The sequence below is a fragment of the Chiloscyllium plagiosum genome, unplaced genomic scaffold (genome assembly GCF_037043375.1).
Source record: "Chiloscyllium plagiosum isolate Xiang-an unplaced genomic scaffold, Cpla_swu_hap1 HiC_scaffold_14, whole genome shotgun sequence".
NCBI lineage: Eukaryota > Metazoa > Chordata > Chondrichthyes > Orectolobiformes > Hemiscylliidae > Chiloscyllium > Chiloscyllium plagiosum.
This window is the reverse complement of record NW_028270152.1, coordinates 50,475,344-50,492,517: the sequence shown is the minus strand read 5'-3', so window position 1 is coordinate 50,492,517 and position 17,174 is coordinate 50,475,344. Positions and strand designations below refer to the sequence as shown.

At 41.5% G+C, this 17,174-nt stretch overlaps 1 protein-coding gene across 4 annotated transcripts in view; it reads left to right on the top strand.

Annotated features, from left to right (window-relative positions):
• The window catches only part of eogt (EGF domain-specific O-linked N-acetylglucosamine (GlcNAc) transferase), a 62,683-nt gene extending 46,021 nt beyond the window's left edge, over window positions 1–16,662 (top strand). For all 4 annotated transcript variants that reach the window (XM_043708316.2, XM_087994428.1, XM_043708314.2 and 1 more), the window contains 3 exons: window positions 9,470–9,589; window positions 12,384–12,486; window positions 16,368–16,662. In XM_043708316.2, coding sequence (XP_043564251.2) covers window positions 9,470–9,589; window positions 12,384–12,486; window positions 16,368–16,514 — 370 coding nt within the window. In that variant the 3' untranslated portion in view covers window positions 16,515–16,662. The remainder of the gene's footprint in view (window positions 1–9,469; window positions 9,590–12,383; window positions 12,487–16,367) is intronic.
• The last annotated feature ends 512 nt before the right edge of the window (window positions 16,663–17,174 follow it).

The following is a 17,174-nucleotide window of genomic DNA, read 5'->3' as shown; positions in this document are numbered from 1 at the left end:
TAACAGGCTCCTGTCTTCTCTATGTCTGTGCACTCTTGAGTTCAGTTTATGTTAAATATGTTTAACTCAAGTTGCTGACTGGACAATGGATATTCCCATATTGATACTGAGGCTTGCTGATGGTCTTGCAATATTCCCTTCCTGCATGGCATGCTGTGTGATGGTGGCTGGTGCTGGAATTTCAAGGGTACAGTTTTTAGGATGCAACTAAAACCATATATGGCTCTCATCCCTATCCCCATGGAATATGGAAAGATGACAATATTCTCTATACTCAAACAATTGTGTATTGGGTACAGGGAAGATCTTTATTGCTATCTTCCATGATCACTTTATTTTTAGATTTTTGCTATCATGGTGGTTTTAATTCAAATCAAATTTAAAACCACCCAAACACTTGTTCTCAATATCATTTAGAAGTTAGCAAGTTTGTTTATAATATGTTAATCTACAGTTATTTTCACAATTCAGAATTTTACTTATCTTTAAATTTCAGGTTACAATCTAAGTTCTAATATAATCTAATATAAATTGAAATCCCAACATTATTTTCTTCATTTGAAACTTTAACCAATAAGGCAACAGGAGGCAGCCTGCTGTAGTAACTCTGAAACCTTTACTTAAGTTATGAATAATACCTACTGAAGAAGGGCAGTGACTTTTCTGTTGTAAAATGACACTTGCTTTCTGGTTCAGCTTAAAGCACAAGTCAATACTTCATCTCTGGTCTCTCTCTAGAACCCTCAGAGGCTTCTGCTTCTGATTGGACAGTAGGATAACTTCACTTTCAAAGTTGATGTGTAGATTGGTCACTGAAAACTACTGCTTATTAACTTTTTCCAAGCCACAGCAGGATCATTGCATTCTGATTGCTCCAGGTTAAGTTAGGCATATTGCTAATTGGTTTAAAGAACATTTGATTTCTAATTGCCTGTTAAGGGTGATAGATATTGATTGATGTCATCTTCCACGATCTCCTGACTGGGTCCATTATCCAATGGCCCATCCTCTTCCTGACTGCCTGTTTATTATCACTTTATGACATTTTGCTAAGATGATGATTTCAAATGTTCTTTACGCCTTTGTTAGGGCAAAGGTAGCCATTTACAGTCAGGACTCAATGATTAATATTCTTAAGGTGCCTCAAATAACACTTAATTGGCAAGTTTCCCATTCTGTCAGATACTCACTGATCATTTGCTTATCTCAGAGTCCTTGTTAAATGATGTTCTCTGTGTGGTGTTTGAATGTTTGAAAAGAGTTTTTTTAACTCTTCCCCAGAATCCTATTTCAGTGTCACACTTTTTCTCTGTGCACGTGCAGTGCAGTTTTATTGCATCAAAATTTTAAGTGATATTTCCTAATATAAATTTCCAAACAGATAAAATTATCAAGGGAATGGATAAGATAGAAGCAGGGCAGGTGAAACTGGAACTAGTGGCATAGCCTCAAAATAAGGGGGAACAGATTTAGGACTGAGTTAGGAGAAACTTCTTCACCCAAAGGGTTGTGTATCTGTGGAATTTCCTGCTCACTGAAGCAGTTGAGGCTACATCATTGAATGTTTTTAAGACAAAAACAGATTTTTAAACAGTAAAGAAATTAAGGGTTATGGTGAGCAGGCAGGACAGTGGTGCTGAGTCCACGAAAAAAAATCAGCCGTGATCTTATTGAATCATGGAGTAGGCTGGATGGGCCAGATGTCGAGAAAAGCACAACAGGTCAGGCAACATCCGAGGAGCAGGAGAATCTTCTGCTCCTCGGATGCTGCCTGACCTGCTGTGCTTTTCCAGCATCACACTTTTGACTCTGATCTCCAGCATCTGTAGTCCTCACTTTCTCCTGGATGGGCCAGATGGCCTACTCATGCTCCCCTGTTCCTGTTTCTTATCCGCGGGTATTGTGACAACTCTGCCACTTTCAACCTTGGGGGGCTGGACATCTATAATTGAAACAGGTTAAGCAGGGCTCCTTAGCCTTGTAGCTGTACCTCTCCAACATTAGGGAGAGGTTCACAATTCCTTTATGTATTTCTTTGTCAAGTGAAGGTAAGCAGAGTAAAGTATTAAAATCTACATTGAATACCGTTATGCAGAATAATATAGTATTAGATTAATCAAGGAATATACTTTGAGCGATTAGAGCAAAACTAAGTCAGTCATGAAATGTTAATTCCCTACCAATCCTATAAATCAGATCAGTGACCCTGGTGGCATACATAGCTAACCCATGTGCTCATGTACCTTTAATGAAATTTAGCAGCTTGTCTTGTTCAGGCTGCAAATACTGAACAGATTATATAGTGAACACTCTCATTGGTTGGATAATTTGACTACAAATAACTTGAAAAATACTTAATCCGAAGCAAGTAACTGCATACGGCTATATAAGGGATTATGAAACTTCATCTACACTGGAGGATACCGATGCTAGATTTATACAATACCGCTCCATGTATAGAGGAAATCTTCATTGCAGCATTTTGTAACCTCAGGCACTGTTCTTTCCCATTCCCAACTGCCCTGAGCTAGTCCTCAGTTATACCAGTTTGATAATCATGACATTTACTATTCCACATGCCTATCATAAGAGGCATTGCATGAGTTCTTATAGAACAAGGCTTCTGTGACCAATTGACTTGATTCCTTCTGTGGTCATGGTTGGTAGACACATCAATACTGCGGTTCACATGGTCCTGTCGGCTGATGTCAGTTGACACCGGTTTGTCCTTATTATTTGTTTTCATACTCCTTGATTCATGTCGAGTGTTTACACCAGCCTTTCCCCCCCTCCATGGGAAAAAGTGAGGACTGCAGATGCTGGAGATTAGAGCTGAAAAATGTGTTGCTGGAAAAGCGCAGCAGGTCAGGCAGCATTCAAGGAGCAGGAGAATCGACATTTCGGGCATAAGCTTTCCCCCACCATTCCTATGTGTGCAAACATCAACGTTACCAGGAGCTTCAGCGAAATGCTAAACCTGGTTTTATCAGTTGGATGTAATCATTTTCTGATCCTCTTGTATATCTGGGACAATGATCAGTTAACCTTAGTCTTGATTACTGCAACTTTCTGCAGTTCTTTTGATGGTCAAATTATCTTTTACTGTTGGTATAACTTCTCTATGAGATAATGTGCATATGCACCTACTCCAACTGATAACGTTTTTGTGCATTCCACCAAAGGCAGACGTAATATCCGTGTATCCGTAATATCCAAATATTAATTTGCTTTTCTCCCCCCTTTGGGGGGTTTAGCTACTGCTACAGATTCTGTGACCTGGCTTAAACTAGGTTTTAAAACCATTACCTGGGACCAAACAAAGTTCAGGCCAGTTTTGTATGAAGTGCATATTGTTTAGCTACACACAGCAATCTATTCAAATCTGCAATCTGTGTGCCTCAAGGCTCCCTGAGTTACTATGTTTCTTGGAAGTTCACCATGTCTGAATTGCTTCTTCTGTAACTTTGGCGTGGAAGACTGGAATTTAGAAATAACTAGAACTTCATCTGAGTTGTGGCAATGTGACTCAGCTTTAAAGTCACACTGTCATTCTTATTCAGTTGCTTGAATCTTTAAATCTAGGTAGATTCCCCAGTGCTGTAGCTTAATTGCATGATTTTGGATTAATTGTCACATCTCTCCAAACTGTTCAGTTGCTTTCTTTTCCCCTTTGGAATTTAAATTACCTCAAATGTTTGTTCCTGAATTCCAATTAGCAACATTTAAAATCAACGTTTTGGGCAAAAGCCCTTCTTCAGGAATCATTCCTGATGAAGGGCTTTTGCGCGAAATGTCGATTTTTCTGCTCCTTGGATGCTGCCTGACCTGCTGTGCTTTTCCAGCACTACTCTAATCTTGACTCTAATCTCCAGTATCTGTAGTCCTCACTTTCGCCTTGTCACAATATGAGACCAGGGCAAACCATGTATTATGTGACAAAATCATTCGGGATTTCAAAGGAAAATTACAGAACCCCAAGATCGTTCATTCAAATGCAGAATTCATTATAATTATTTGCTAAATATTTAAAATATACCCTCCCCAATCCAAACTGTAATTCACATTTCAAATATGTTAACATCTTAACGCACAAAGAAAAATCAGTTTGTTCCGTACAATCACAACATAGCACATACTCTTAATGGAAGGAAAACAGAAAGAAATCTTGTCAAAACATTAAACAGCAAATTGCTTTACAACCATATATGAAACAGACCACAAGGGGTGAAATCAATTTCAAGGGATGTTTCCACTGGCCTCCAACCCAGACAATTCATGCTTGCTTGACCAGTCTGTTTCTTTCTGTCATTCTGGAAGCAGAACAAAGAAATTGTTTTACCACACACTTACAAATTCACAGCTGGTCACTGGTGCATATTCTGCACTAGTTTCTTTGTGTCCCCTATTTCTGTAGCCCATAACCCATGGTACTGGGTCTTAATTTCATTCCAGGTTCCTCGAACCCTTCTCTTTCGGTAGAGCTGAATAAGTCCCTATGCTTAGGAAGGCAGCAACAACTTATTATCTTCTGTCTCATCAAAACCCACATTTTCACTAATCAGGAAAACAAACACATAACTCTTGCCTTTCTGTCAGTTTCACCATCCCAAAGACTGCCTTCTCTAATTTCTCAGAAATGAATGGCAGTACAGATTCCTTTTCTATCATTTCCAAGCCTTGCTGTCTGTTAATGCGCTCCCATTTATCCCCAGTTGGTTGCAGAGCACAACTGATCCCTTTTTTTTGTGCTGTAATTTTCATTTGAAATCACGAATGATTTTGTCACATCATAGATGGTCTGCCCTGGTCTCATTCACAAGGCGAAAGTGAGGACTGCAGATGCTGAAGATTAGAGTCAAGATTAGAGTGGTGCTGGAAATGCACAGCAGGTCAGGCAGCATCCGAGAGGCAGGAAAATTGACATTTTGGCAAAATCCCTTCATCAGAAATCATTGGGCTTTTGCCCAAAATGTCGATTTTCCTGCTCCTTGGATGTTGCCTAACCTGCTGTTTTTTTCAAGTACTACTCTAATCCTGACTCACTGTGACTGCAAAGTCCATTAGGTGGCATCAATATCAACTCTCTTTATGGCTCAACTTCACCATGTGTCTGCTTCAATCATCTCTCATCCACCTCCCTCTTTTCTCCATCTGACTAAACAATATGCCTTCAGGAACTCCACTTTCCCAACTTTCTGACCTGTTCTACATTTCTGCATTATTCTGTCCTTTTGTTAATGCTATCCTTTCCGCAGTAAATTAGTCATCCTGTCAACTATGGCATGTTATTCTTCCCAAGGTGAACAGCCACAATGCTTTCATTCACCTGTTTTATGAGTGAACCCCTTCATCCACTGTTCTGCCTCACTGACAGAATTGTCCGAAATCTGTACAACCCTGATGCACACTAGAAATTCCACTGCTACCAAACAAGGCAAGTTATAATGGCCTAAACCCTCATTTTTAATGTACAATCTTCTAATTTGCAGCAAATTAATATCAGACGCACTTCACACACATTCATCTTCACCAACCTTCTCAACACAGAGGCTAAACACCGACATTGACTTGCGCACAAACTAGTTTTCCATTTGTCTTTTCCACGGCATTCTCAACCACTGTGGTACTTCCAAGGTAATTTCACCTAACCTTTTCCTGACATGCATCTGAATAAATCTCAGGGTTGGCTTTTTGAGCAACCCAACCTCATATGCCTCTCCCACTTCTGTTCTTCCTCCTCTCTCTCACTGCTGCTAGAGTTAAGGCTTACTTTGGAAATGCTAGGCCTAACACATCACATAATTGCCATTGCTTTAGTTAGATCTTCCCTTTTCTCCCTATCAATATTATCCTGTCTCTTGTGGGGGTGGGTGAGGATGGCGGGATAGGTATAGGCAATCCTCCTTTATTGTTCTGGGAAGGGCCTTGCAAATAGTAAACTTCCTTGTTTCCACTGATGGCACAGTTGTACTATTGCTCTGAAGCATGGAACATGTGAGCAAGTCAGTCAAGAATGCATTGTGTCTGGTCAGTTGGTCAATGTTGCAGGTAATTTACAAAATGTAGGTTTTGTTGCATTAAATAACTTTACTGGTAAAATATCTGTCTAGAAAACTGTTACATCCAAAAATGGTGTGCAGTATCATTTAATATTTGAATTGAATTAAATTGAATTTATTGTCACGTGTACCGAGGCACAGTGAAAAGCTTTGTCTTGCGAGCAATACAGGCAGATCACAGAGTTAACTAGCATAGATAAGTAAATAATAGGTAAACAGCGGCAAATCCAAACACATGGTACAGGCGAACGCTAAGAGTTTATTAGTCCATTCAGTATTCTAATGACAGTAGGGTAGAAACTGTTTTGAAACTGGCTGGTGCATGTGTTCAGGCTTCTGTACCTCCTCCCCGATGGTAGAGGTTGTAGAAAAGCATTGCCGGGGTGGGATAGATCTTTGAGAATGCTGGTGGCCTTTCCTAGACAGCAGGCCTGGTAGATGGATTCTGTAGATGGGAGATTGGCCTTTGTAATTGTCCAGGCTGAGTTCACCACTCTCTATAACAGTCTCCGATCTTGAATGGTACAGTTGCCATACCATGTAGTGATGCATCCAGACAAAATGCTCTTGATGGCACACCTTTAAAAGTTGGCAAGGGTATTCGCCGTCATTCCAAATTTCCTCGGTTGCCTGAAGAAGAAGAGATGTTGTTGAGCCTTTGTAATCAGTGCGTCCACATAAAGAGTCCAAGCTTGTTGTTGATGACCACTCCCAGGAGCTTGACACTCTCCACTCATTCCACCTCTGTGCTGTTAATGTTTTGGGGGGCATGAGTAACATCCCGCCAAAAGTCAATAATGAGTTCCTTGGTTTTGCCAGCATTGAGAGCTAGGTTGTTCTCAGTGCACCATTTTTCCAGGTCATCCGTTTGTAGTCTGTTTCGTCACCATCTGAGATTTGACTGACTATGGTGGTGTCATCAGCAAATTTATCAGTGGCATGAGTCTGGGATTTGGCGACGCAGTCATGAATATGCAGCGAGTACAGTAGGGGGCTGAGTACGCACCCTTGGGGGGGGGGGCTCCAGTGTTGAGTGTTAGTGAGGATGAAATATTGTACCCAGTCTTCCCTGACTGTGGCCTGTGGTTCAGGAAATTGAGGATCCAGTTGCAGAGGGTGGGGCTTAGTCCGAAATCACTAAGTTTAGTAATCGGTCTCCAGGGGATAATAGTGTTGAAGGCTGAACTGTAGTCAATGAGTAGGATTCTTAGGTAGCTGTTCCTGGTGTCAAGATGTTCTATGGAAGAGTGAAGGGCAAGTGATATGGCATCTGACATGGATCTGTTGGTCCGATGGGCAAATTGGAGTGGGTCAAGAGTAGTGGGGAGGCTGAAGTTGATTAATGCAATGACCAGCCTTTCAAAGCACTTCATGATCACTGAAGTAAGGGCAGTAGTCATTGAGACGTGCTGCATGAGCCTTCTTCAACACAGGGATGATGTTGGGCCTCTTGAAATGGGCAGGACAGCGGGAGGGGTTGAAGATGTCTGAGAAGACCTCTGCCAGTTGATCTGCACTTGCTCTGAGTGCACGGCCTGGTACTCCGTCTCGTCCCATCGCTTTCCTTGGATTCACACAAAGGAAACCTGATCTGACCTCTGATGCAGTGACTGTTAGGATAGGTTCGTCAGGACTTGTCGGAATAGGTGTTACCTGTCCGCCAAAATTCTGCTCAAAGCAAGAATAGAAGGCATTGAGATGATCTGGGAGGGATGTGTCATTGTCTGCTATCTTGCACTGTCACTTTTTAGAAGCTGTGATGTCATTCAGTCCTTGCCATTGTCGCCGGGTGTCTATCTGGGTCTGTAGTTTGGATCAGTATTGGTCCTTAGCTGTCTTAATGGCTCTGTGAAGGTCATACTTGGATTCCTTATATTTGAGTGGGTCTCCTAATCTGAAGGCCTCACACCTGGTTTTTAGCATGTTCTGTATATCCTGATTTAGCCAGGGTTTCCTGTTGGGGAAATACCCGGATTGATTTCCTCAGTATACAGTCCTCCACACACTTGCTGATAAGTTTGTGACAGTGGTGGCATACTCGTCCAAGATACCTACGGACTGTTTGACCATGGCCCAATCAGCCGATTCCAGACAGCACCGGAGTTAATCCTCTGCCTCCTCTGACCAGCACTGGACCTGTGTCCACGAAGGGGTCTCTTGCTTGAGTTTTTGCCTGCAAGCTGGGAGAAAAAAATAGGGCATTGTGGTCAGAGTTCCTGAAATGAGGGCAGGGGATGGAGTGGTAGGCATCTTTCACAGTGGTGTAGCAGTGGTCTAAAATGTTGGGCCCTGGTGGGGCCAGTAATGTTCTGGTGGCATTTGGGCAATACCTTCATTAGATTGGCTTGATTGAAGTCACCAGTTACAATAAACAGGGCCTCAGGGTGTTCCGTCCCCAGGGTGTTCGTGGTGGAGTACAGCACATCCAGAGCTTCCTCAACCCTTGCTTGTGGCGGTATGTGCACAGCAGTTAGTATAGCAGCGGTAAATTCCCATGGTAGATAGAAGGGGTGACATTTGATGGTGAGGAATTCAAGGTTTGGGGAGCAATGGCTGCCCAGGGTTGCAATGTCCATGCACCACATTATATTTTCAAAAATATAATGTTTGCATAATTTAAAAGAGCCAATTTTAAAAGTTGCAATGAATTAAAAAAACACTATTCCATACCTTGTTTTGTAAAATCAACTTGTTGAATTAAAATAAAATGCAACATGAAATTGCCACAAAGCAATAAATTGTTTGGAGTGTATTGTGACAGCTGTTTGTGATTACAGCATCAAATTGTATTGCATTTTATTTCATTGTATTATACTTTATGATTTCATCCTTCAAAAAAGTCTAACTGTCCAGAAATCATGATTAGTTTTTCAATCAGAATCTCAGATAAAATGTGTAATGTTTTCTTTAGACTAACTTGACTTTGCAAGTGCAATTTCACACCAAATATTGTATCTTCTTTATCATTCCATTCACCTTTAATCTTTTGAACAAGCATGCACCCTGAAAAATGTGAAAGTATATTGAAATTATTGAACAACACACTGACCTAAGTACTTGTTTCACACAAGCCCAAACAAAATCAGAACGGTAAATTGCTTTGAAGCTAAATGGTAAACCATTATAGAAAATGTGCTGAATAACATCCATAACTTACTTTATGATGTTTAAAATTAACTTTGCAAAGACTTTCATATTGACTAGTAATGGGTAGTATCTGATGATTTAACTACTAAAATTACACAAATGATTTTTTTTGTGTCAAGTAGTATCTAAATCTTTTCATTGTCTCACTGCATCAAGAAAAGGTGAAAGATTGTGGGAAAGATTGTGAAACAGACTAAATGGTCTTTTAGTTGCCACTGTTAATTAAAATGTGGGCTTTACATGTCATCTTTTGTTTCTCTCAGGGACATCAGGTTTCTGGAGCAACTAAAAATAACACACAATTCAGACATTTTTATCTCCATACATGGAGCTGGACTGACTCATCTGCTTTTTCTACCAGACTGGGCTGTCATTTTTGAATTGTATGTATTTCATTTTTGAAAATATATCCTTTTAAACATTTATGCTACAGTCAAATTTTGGTGTGTTTTTATAGTCTGCATAATTTATGTTGTGTACTACTTTTTAAACTGGCTGTACCAACCTCCTATTGATGTAAGTGTTTTAAAAATTGAACTGTTTTAAAGAATTATAGTAAAGCAGGTGAGTGATATATTACACAGTCAGATTAGGTTTTCCCATCTTGGATATCTGTCAGATGTTAACTGCAACTGTCATTTCACATTATAACAAAAAAAACTCCTTTCCTGTCTTTTTTGTGCCTTCCTTGAACACATTGATGTTTGTTGCCATGCATCTGAGTACCAGCAGCTCTTCTCACCTTGCTCCTACTTCAGGCATGTACTTAGACAAGAGGTGTCCAAGCTTTTTGTTTATGCTATTCTCATTAACGCCTACCATGGAACCTTGGGATCTACATTTAATGTTTAAATTTGTGTGACCATTAATTAGACATACCTACCGCAGATAGTAACAGTTTGTAGTGTTCAGATTCATCATGTATCCATAAGTAACAAAAAATTTCAGAACTTCCAGAACCATAGCACTAAATAAAACAAATTGACAATGAACTCACCTGGGCCTGGCAGTTAATAGCCGAATTTTATTTAACCGTATGTTGTCTGGCAATTAAGCATGAACTTCCAAATGAGAACGTTTTCCTGCATGTTACAACTGGTGATAGGGACCAAAAGCAAAGGCTTTCCTATGACCAATCCAATACTCTGCTAGCATCCTAACTGCAATCCTCATTGAGCTCATTAAACTCAGCAGAGATCAGGCATTGACCCTGACATCCACTTGCTTTTACTCACTGAGTATAATATCACATGGTCATTTATTCTAAGGAGAAACTTGCATTGAAGAAGTTTGATCCACATTTGCAAAGGATGTATCTGTATAAAAATTGTACACAGAGGTACAAAAGACTTCCCCGTAGTAGGCAAGAAAATTAGGTGTGCAACTGTCATTTCTATGGTGGAGAAAGTGAGGGCTGCAGATGCTGGAGATCAGAGCTGAAAATGTGTTGCTGGAAAAGCACAGCAGCTCAGGCAGCATCCAAGGAACAGGAGAATCGACGTTTCGGGCAAAAGCCCGAAGAAGGGCTTATGCCCGAAACGTTGATTCTCCTGTTCCTTGGATGCTGCCTGACCTGCTGCGCTTTTCCAGCAACACATTTTCAGCTGTCATTTCTATGGTACCTACAATGTGCCCAAAAATAGTATTTGCCATTGGCCTGAGAAATGATTCCCTTCTTGTTTTCCATCTGACATACATAAATATGAATGGGATAAGTAAACTAAAGCAGTAGTGTATATTTCAAGTTCAAAAATTGCAATATGATGATTAGTGATTATCATTTTTTTGTTAGGGGTTTTTTTGTGTGAAGGAATAGTTCCAACATTTTTTTCTATGCCTTTTGACTATGTAAATGCTATTTAGAATAATGCTGAACATCTGCAATCAAACCATGTGGAACAGTGTTGTGGATTTTCTTTCTTGATCAGTAGACTGTAACACATGCGTAACAGTAAATATGTGGCACGTTGCCAAAGTTTCAGTTTGAGCGGCTTGATTACCTTTATATTTAGGTGGTGGACTCAAGTCATACAGTAGATCTTGGGCACCAAGTCTTGGTTAATATTTCATGCGGTGCAGCAGGAGTGCTGCATTTTCAAGGTACTATCTAAGGAGGAACTATTTAAACCAAGACTTTGTCTTTGTTTTTAATTCACTTGCGGGACATAGACATTACTGAGTGGCCGGCCAACATTTTTATTACCCGACCCTAGTTGTCTATGAGAAGGTGGTGATGAGCTGCTTTCTTCAACCATGATAGTCAATGTGCTGTTGGTTAACCCACAATGCACTTAGGAAGGGAATTCCAGGAATTTGACCCAGCAACAATGAAGGAAAGGTGATATATTTCCAAGTCAGGATGGTAAGTGGCTTGGAGGGGATCTTACAGGTGGTGGGGTTCCCATGTATCTACTTCCCTTGTCCTTCTAGATGGTCGTGGTTGTGGATTTGAAAGGTACTGTCTCAGGATCTTTGGCGAATTTCTGCAGTGTATTCTGTACATGGTGCACGCTACTGCTACTGAGCATTGGTGGTGGAGAGAGTGGATGCTTGGGGATATGATGCCAATCAAGTGGGCTGCTTTGCCCTGGATGGTGTCAATATTGTTAGAGCTGCACCCATCAAGGCAAGTGATGTGTATTCCATCACAGTCCTGACTTGTGCCTTGTAGCTGGTGGACAGCCTTTGAGGATGCTTTGAGGAGTCAGGAGGTGAGTTACTCACCATGGTATTATAGCCTCTGACCTTTTTGTTGCCTGTTCCTAGTAGCCCTTGAGAAGGTGTTGGTGAGCTGCATTCTTGAGCCTCTGCAGTCCAGATGCTGTGGGTTAACCCACAATGTCGTTAGGGAGGGATTTCCAGGATTTTGACCCATTTCCAAGTCAGAATGGTGAGTGGCTTGTAGCCACTGTGTTTATGTGACAAGTCCAATTGAGTTTCTGCCTACTTTGGCGGGACAAATGGATGTTTTTAAAAAAAGGTCTCTCAATTAGAGTTCATTGTTATGCTGACCAATGTTCCTCCCTCAATAATCACCAAAAATAATCTAACTTAGACTCATGACATGGGATCTAACTACCTTTATCCATCAATGTGACTGCACGTGAAAATGTATAAATTGATTATGAAACACTTTTGAGATTCGATTGTGTTACATTAATGCAAATTATTTTTTAGATATAACTGCGAAGATGAACGCTGCTATTTTGATTTGGCTCGACTCCGAGGAGTTAATTATATGACTTGGGAAAAAAGTGACAAAGTAATATCTCAGGATAAGGTTGGTATTAACTTACTTGTCATTTGTGGTATATGGCCAAGACTTCAAATTATATTCAATAAATTAACCTCATGAGACCACGGTGGCTTACAGCACCAGGGACCCAGGTTCAATTTCCGCCTCGGGCAACTGTCTGTATGGAGTTTGCACATTCTCCCCGTGTCTGCCTGGGTTTCCTCTGGGTGCTCCAGTTTCCTCCCACAGTCCAAAGATGTGCAGGTTAGGTGAATTGGCCATGCTAAATTGCCCGTAGTGTTAGGTGGATTAGTCAGGGGTAAATATAGGAGGGTGGGTTTCTCTTCAGAGGGTCGGTGTGGACTTGTTGGGCCGAAGGGCCTGTTTCCACACTGTAGGTAATCTAATCTAATATACTATTAAGCAGAAATAAATAAATAATCTTCACTAAATTTATCGACTAAATTCATAGTGAACCAAAGAGACAAACTCTGTTACTTTTCTCCATGGGACAGTTAAGAAAATAAATGGACTGAAGTTTTCCCATTTCAAGTTGGTGTTTTGTCAAGTGAGATATGTGGCTTCTGGTCCAATGTGGCTCAGAATGATTTTTTTTTTCTCATGCAACCTTACGATCTTTACTGCATTAATTATGCATCCGGGCTCCACTGTGTCTATATCATGGAAGCACACTGCAAGAATTGCTCACCACTGTTGGGACCTTCTAATGTTCACACTGCTGGCACCATAATTTTAATCCCAGCTGCACAGCACTACAGATAATGCAAGTCAGCACCTGGTCCTCACACTATTTTGCTCGACAATTATAACTGACAATATAGCCCAGAAAGGGAAGCTGGTACCCTGGTTTGTCCACAAGGACCTGGGGAGGTGTTGTTGGACGGAGTGGTAGAGGTTGGCAGTGCTTTATCCTGTTGCCTGAAAAAGGAGACCATGCTGGCAGACTCAGTCAGCCTGGACTGAGATAGCAGCCCTGGGCAATGTGAGTAAGAACAAACACAAAGCAGAACAGAATAAAGGCTTATGATCATCTTCGCACCGCAAGGATAAGTGCCACCATTTTCTCTTTGATACTTTACACTCATGTAGCCACTACTTACCATAACTCTGCTATTGCACACACATTTCACTAAGTATCTTGGATTACAACACTCACTAATGCATATATTATGTCCCCTCAACAGCTCTCATTCCATCCTGATGATAAGCAGTATCTTACACCTCCTATTCTGTGTGAGAGCATTTTGTATCATTATGTAGTTGTCTTTGGATTGAAGATATTCCTGTGAGTGACTTACAGGCCCTCCTGAGTTGCAGGATGATTTCCCACCTGTCTTTCAGCCACTCCACATTCCCATTTGACCCTTCTTAATGTCTACAGTTTAGACCCAAAGCCCTTGGCTTTGCAGATTGCCATGCCCTTCTGGAGCTACAGTGAGGCCAGAGTGAGAATGATCTTTGAAATCTCATCTCTCCCCACACCTTTGGGACCTCCTATACTTCGATGTTACACCCTTCTATTTCGAATTGCCTCCTTTTACTGTGATCATTCCCTCAGCAATCCAGTCCAAAGAACTCCATCCCAAGATTCAAGTTTCTCACTCCACCCCTCCCAACCCCACCAGTATTAAGCTACGTGCCCCAGCCACCCCCTCAAGACTGACTTGATAGGACATCTCCAACTGAAAATAGCTCAGCCCTCAGACTCCTATTTTCACAATACCCAGTCTGCAGTATATGTATTTCCCAGACTGGTTACACTTAGATTGCAGGACATCGTGGTTCAGACCTCAGACCACAAGGTCATGGCTCCCTGAAGTGTGGGAGGACCAAACACATGACTGGACTGGAATCGGATGAGCCCCCTGACTGACTGTAGTCCCCCTCAAATCCTATTTGACTTCCACACATGATCATTTGCTTGGAATACAGACAAGTGTGTTTGTCACGCTAGCTGTTGACACATGCTGTAGGTATGAAATTGAAGTAGAGATCGGAGTTTAGATCAGAGTGGTGCTGGAAAAGCACAGCAGCTCAGGCAGCATCCGAGGAGCAGGAAAATCGATGTTTCGGGCAAAAGCCCTTCATCAGGAATAGAGGCAGGGAGCCTCCAGGGTGGAGAGATAAATGGAGGGGAGGGTGGCTGGGGAGAAGGTAGCAAAGAGTATGATAGGTGGATGGGGCTGGGGATGGAGGTGATAGGTCAGAGGGGAGGGTGGAGTGGATAGGTGGGAAGGGAGATTGGTGGGTAGGACAGGTCATGAGGACAGTGCTGAGCTGGAAGGTTGGAACGGAGGTAAGGTGGGGGGGGAGGGGAAATGAGGAAACTGTTGAAGTCCAAATTGATGCCCTGGGGTTGAAGTGTTCCGAGGCGGAAGATGAGGCATTCTTCCTCCAGGCGTCAGGTGGTGATGGAGCGGCAGTGGAGGAGGCCCAGGACCTGCATATCCTCGGCAGAATGGGAGGGGGAGTTGAAATGTTGGGCCACGGGGCGGTGGGGTTGATTGGTGCGGGTGTACCAGAGTTGTTCCCTGAAGCGCTTTGCGAGGAGGCATCCAATCTCCCCAATACAGAGGAGACCGCATCGGGAGCAACGGATACAATAAATTACATTGGTGGATGTGCAGGTGAAACTTTGATGGATGTGGAAGGCTCCTTTGAGGCCTTGGAGGGCGGTGAGGGAGGAGGTGTGGGCACAGGTTTTGCAATTCTGCGGTGGCAGGGAAGGGTGCCAGGACGGGAGGATGGGTTGTTGGGGGGCATGGACCTGACCAGGGTGTCACAGACTATCTGAAATTGAAGTAGCATAGTGTCACATACAAATGTGTCAAACCTGTTGACTGTTCAATGCTTTGCAATGTGACCAGCTGCCTGCCACTCCCTCTGGGTTAAAAAGCAACATACGACATCAAGCCTGGCAGCCTGCAGTTGAGCACAAAATGAATGCGTGTAAGAAAATTAAGCTAAAAAATCATAAGATATCTCCTGTTTTGATGCATGAGATGTGTCCCTGTGCACGTGCGTTTGGCTGTCCCTGACATCTAAAGTGAAGTTCTAATGGCCTGAAGTGGTATGAGAGTTGAATCAAGAGTAGGCTTAATGATGTGGTGATTTGGCCTATCAAGTGTCCATGGTGGGTGCAAGGATGCTCTGTTGGGCAATGTCTTGTATGATGGCAGGGACTGGCAATTGACAAGCTACAGCCTGTTCTGGTTTACAAGTTGGGAATTTGTGACATATAGTTTCTCAGGGAAAGAGAGGAAAATTGGAAATTGCATATAAATGTAGCGACTTGGACATATAAGGAGATGCAAATTCATGAAAATAAGCTAGTTGCTGCTCAATAGCAAGATTCTGGAATCGACATTTAAGCCTTATGGGTAAAATGGGAAACAGTTTACTGACATTGAGATTTTTTTTCATTCTCACAGTTTTTTTTCTATAGCTCATGCCAATCCAGCAAGGGGAATTTTCTACCCTATTTTATTATACTATTGAAACAAACCAGTGTCAGTTTACAGGAAACAATGTCTCTAACTGTGCATAAGAGAAAATATTCTCAAGGGCTACTAGCTATTAATCTTTTCTCACCTCCCAAGTTGTGAGATGGGAGGACAGCTTTTTCAGGTGATTGGATGGCTTGTTGCCATCTTTCTTAGTCTGTTTAACTGGAATAACCACATGATTGCATGAGGCAAAACCTGCTAAAGAGATCTTTTGAAGTGTTCCATTCTATCACAGCATACAGGAAGTAAAAAGTGACTATAAATTATTGGTACTGTCTTTTTGTCATTGTCTGATATCTACAGTGAAGAAGGTCGTTGTCTCGATAATTGCACAACTTGAATGTCAAATTTTTTTGATTTCATAATTTGTTACCTTTCTTTCCAATTTCATTCATTTAGGGTCATCACCCAACCCTTGGAGATCATCCTAAGTTTACCAACTACTCCTTTGATGTAACTGAATTTATGCATCTTGTGATGTCTGCTGCACAGAAAGTAATACAGCATCCAAAATGGCCGTTTACACAATATCATGATGAGCTATGACAATATGTACTTGTATAAGTTGAATTTTTAAATGTGTCAAAAGATTACTGTTGTATCAATCACTTTTTTTAAACACTTGTGCAAGTGCAAATAAGATTGCTTTTTTAACTATCAGATATAGCATATTAAATGAACCACTCTTGAAATAGAGATTCATGTGTATATTTTTAAACTTGTTTTTGTGTCCTGCATGTCACTAGAAAGGCAGATAATTCTTACACATTCATGATAACCCTTGAGAAGATGGTGTTGAGCTGTTTAATGTCTGCAGGGGCATAGGGACATCCAGCAAGTGGTGAGTATTCCATCACAATCTGGATTTGTGCATTGTAGATGGTAGACATGCTTTAGGAGACAGGAGGTGTCTTACTCACTGCAAAATTCCTAATCTCTGACTGCCCTTCTAGCCACTTAATTATATGGCTGGTCCAGTTCAGTTGTTAGTCAATGGTAACCCCCAGTGAAGAATTCAGTGATCGAAACAAGAACATAAGAACTAGGAGGAGGAATAGACATTTCAGCCCCTTGAGATTCAAAACAATCATTGCTGATCACATCTCAGCTTTAATTTCACTTCCCTTTTCACTTTCCATCATGCTTTAACCCATGACTAATTAAATATTTATCTCCTCAAATTTATTCAGTGTCCTGATGTCCACC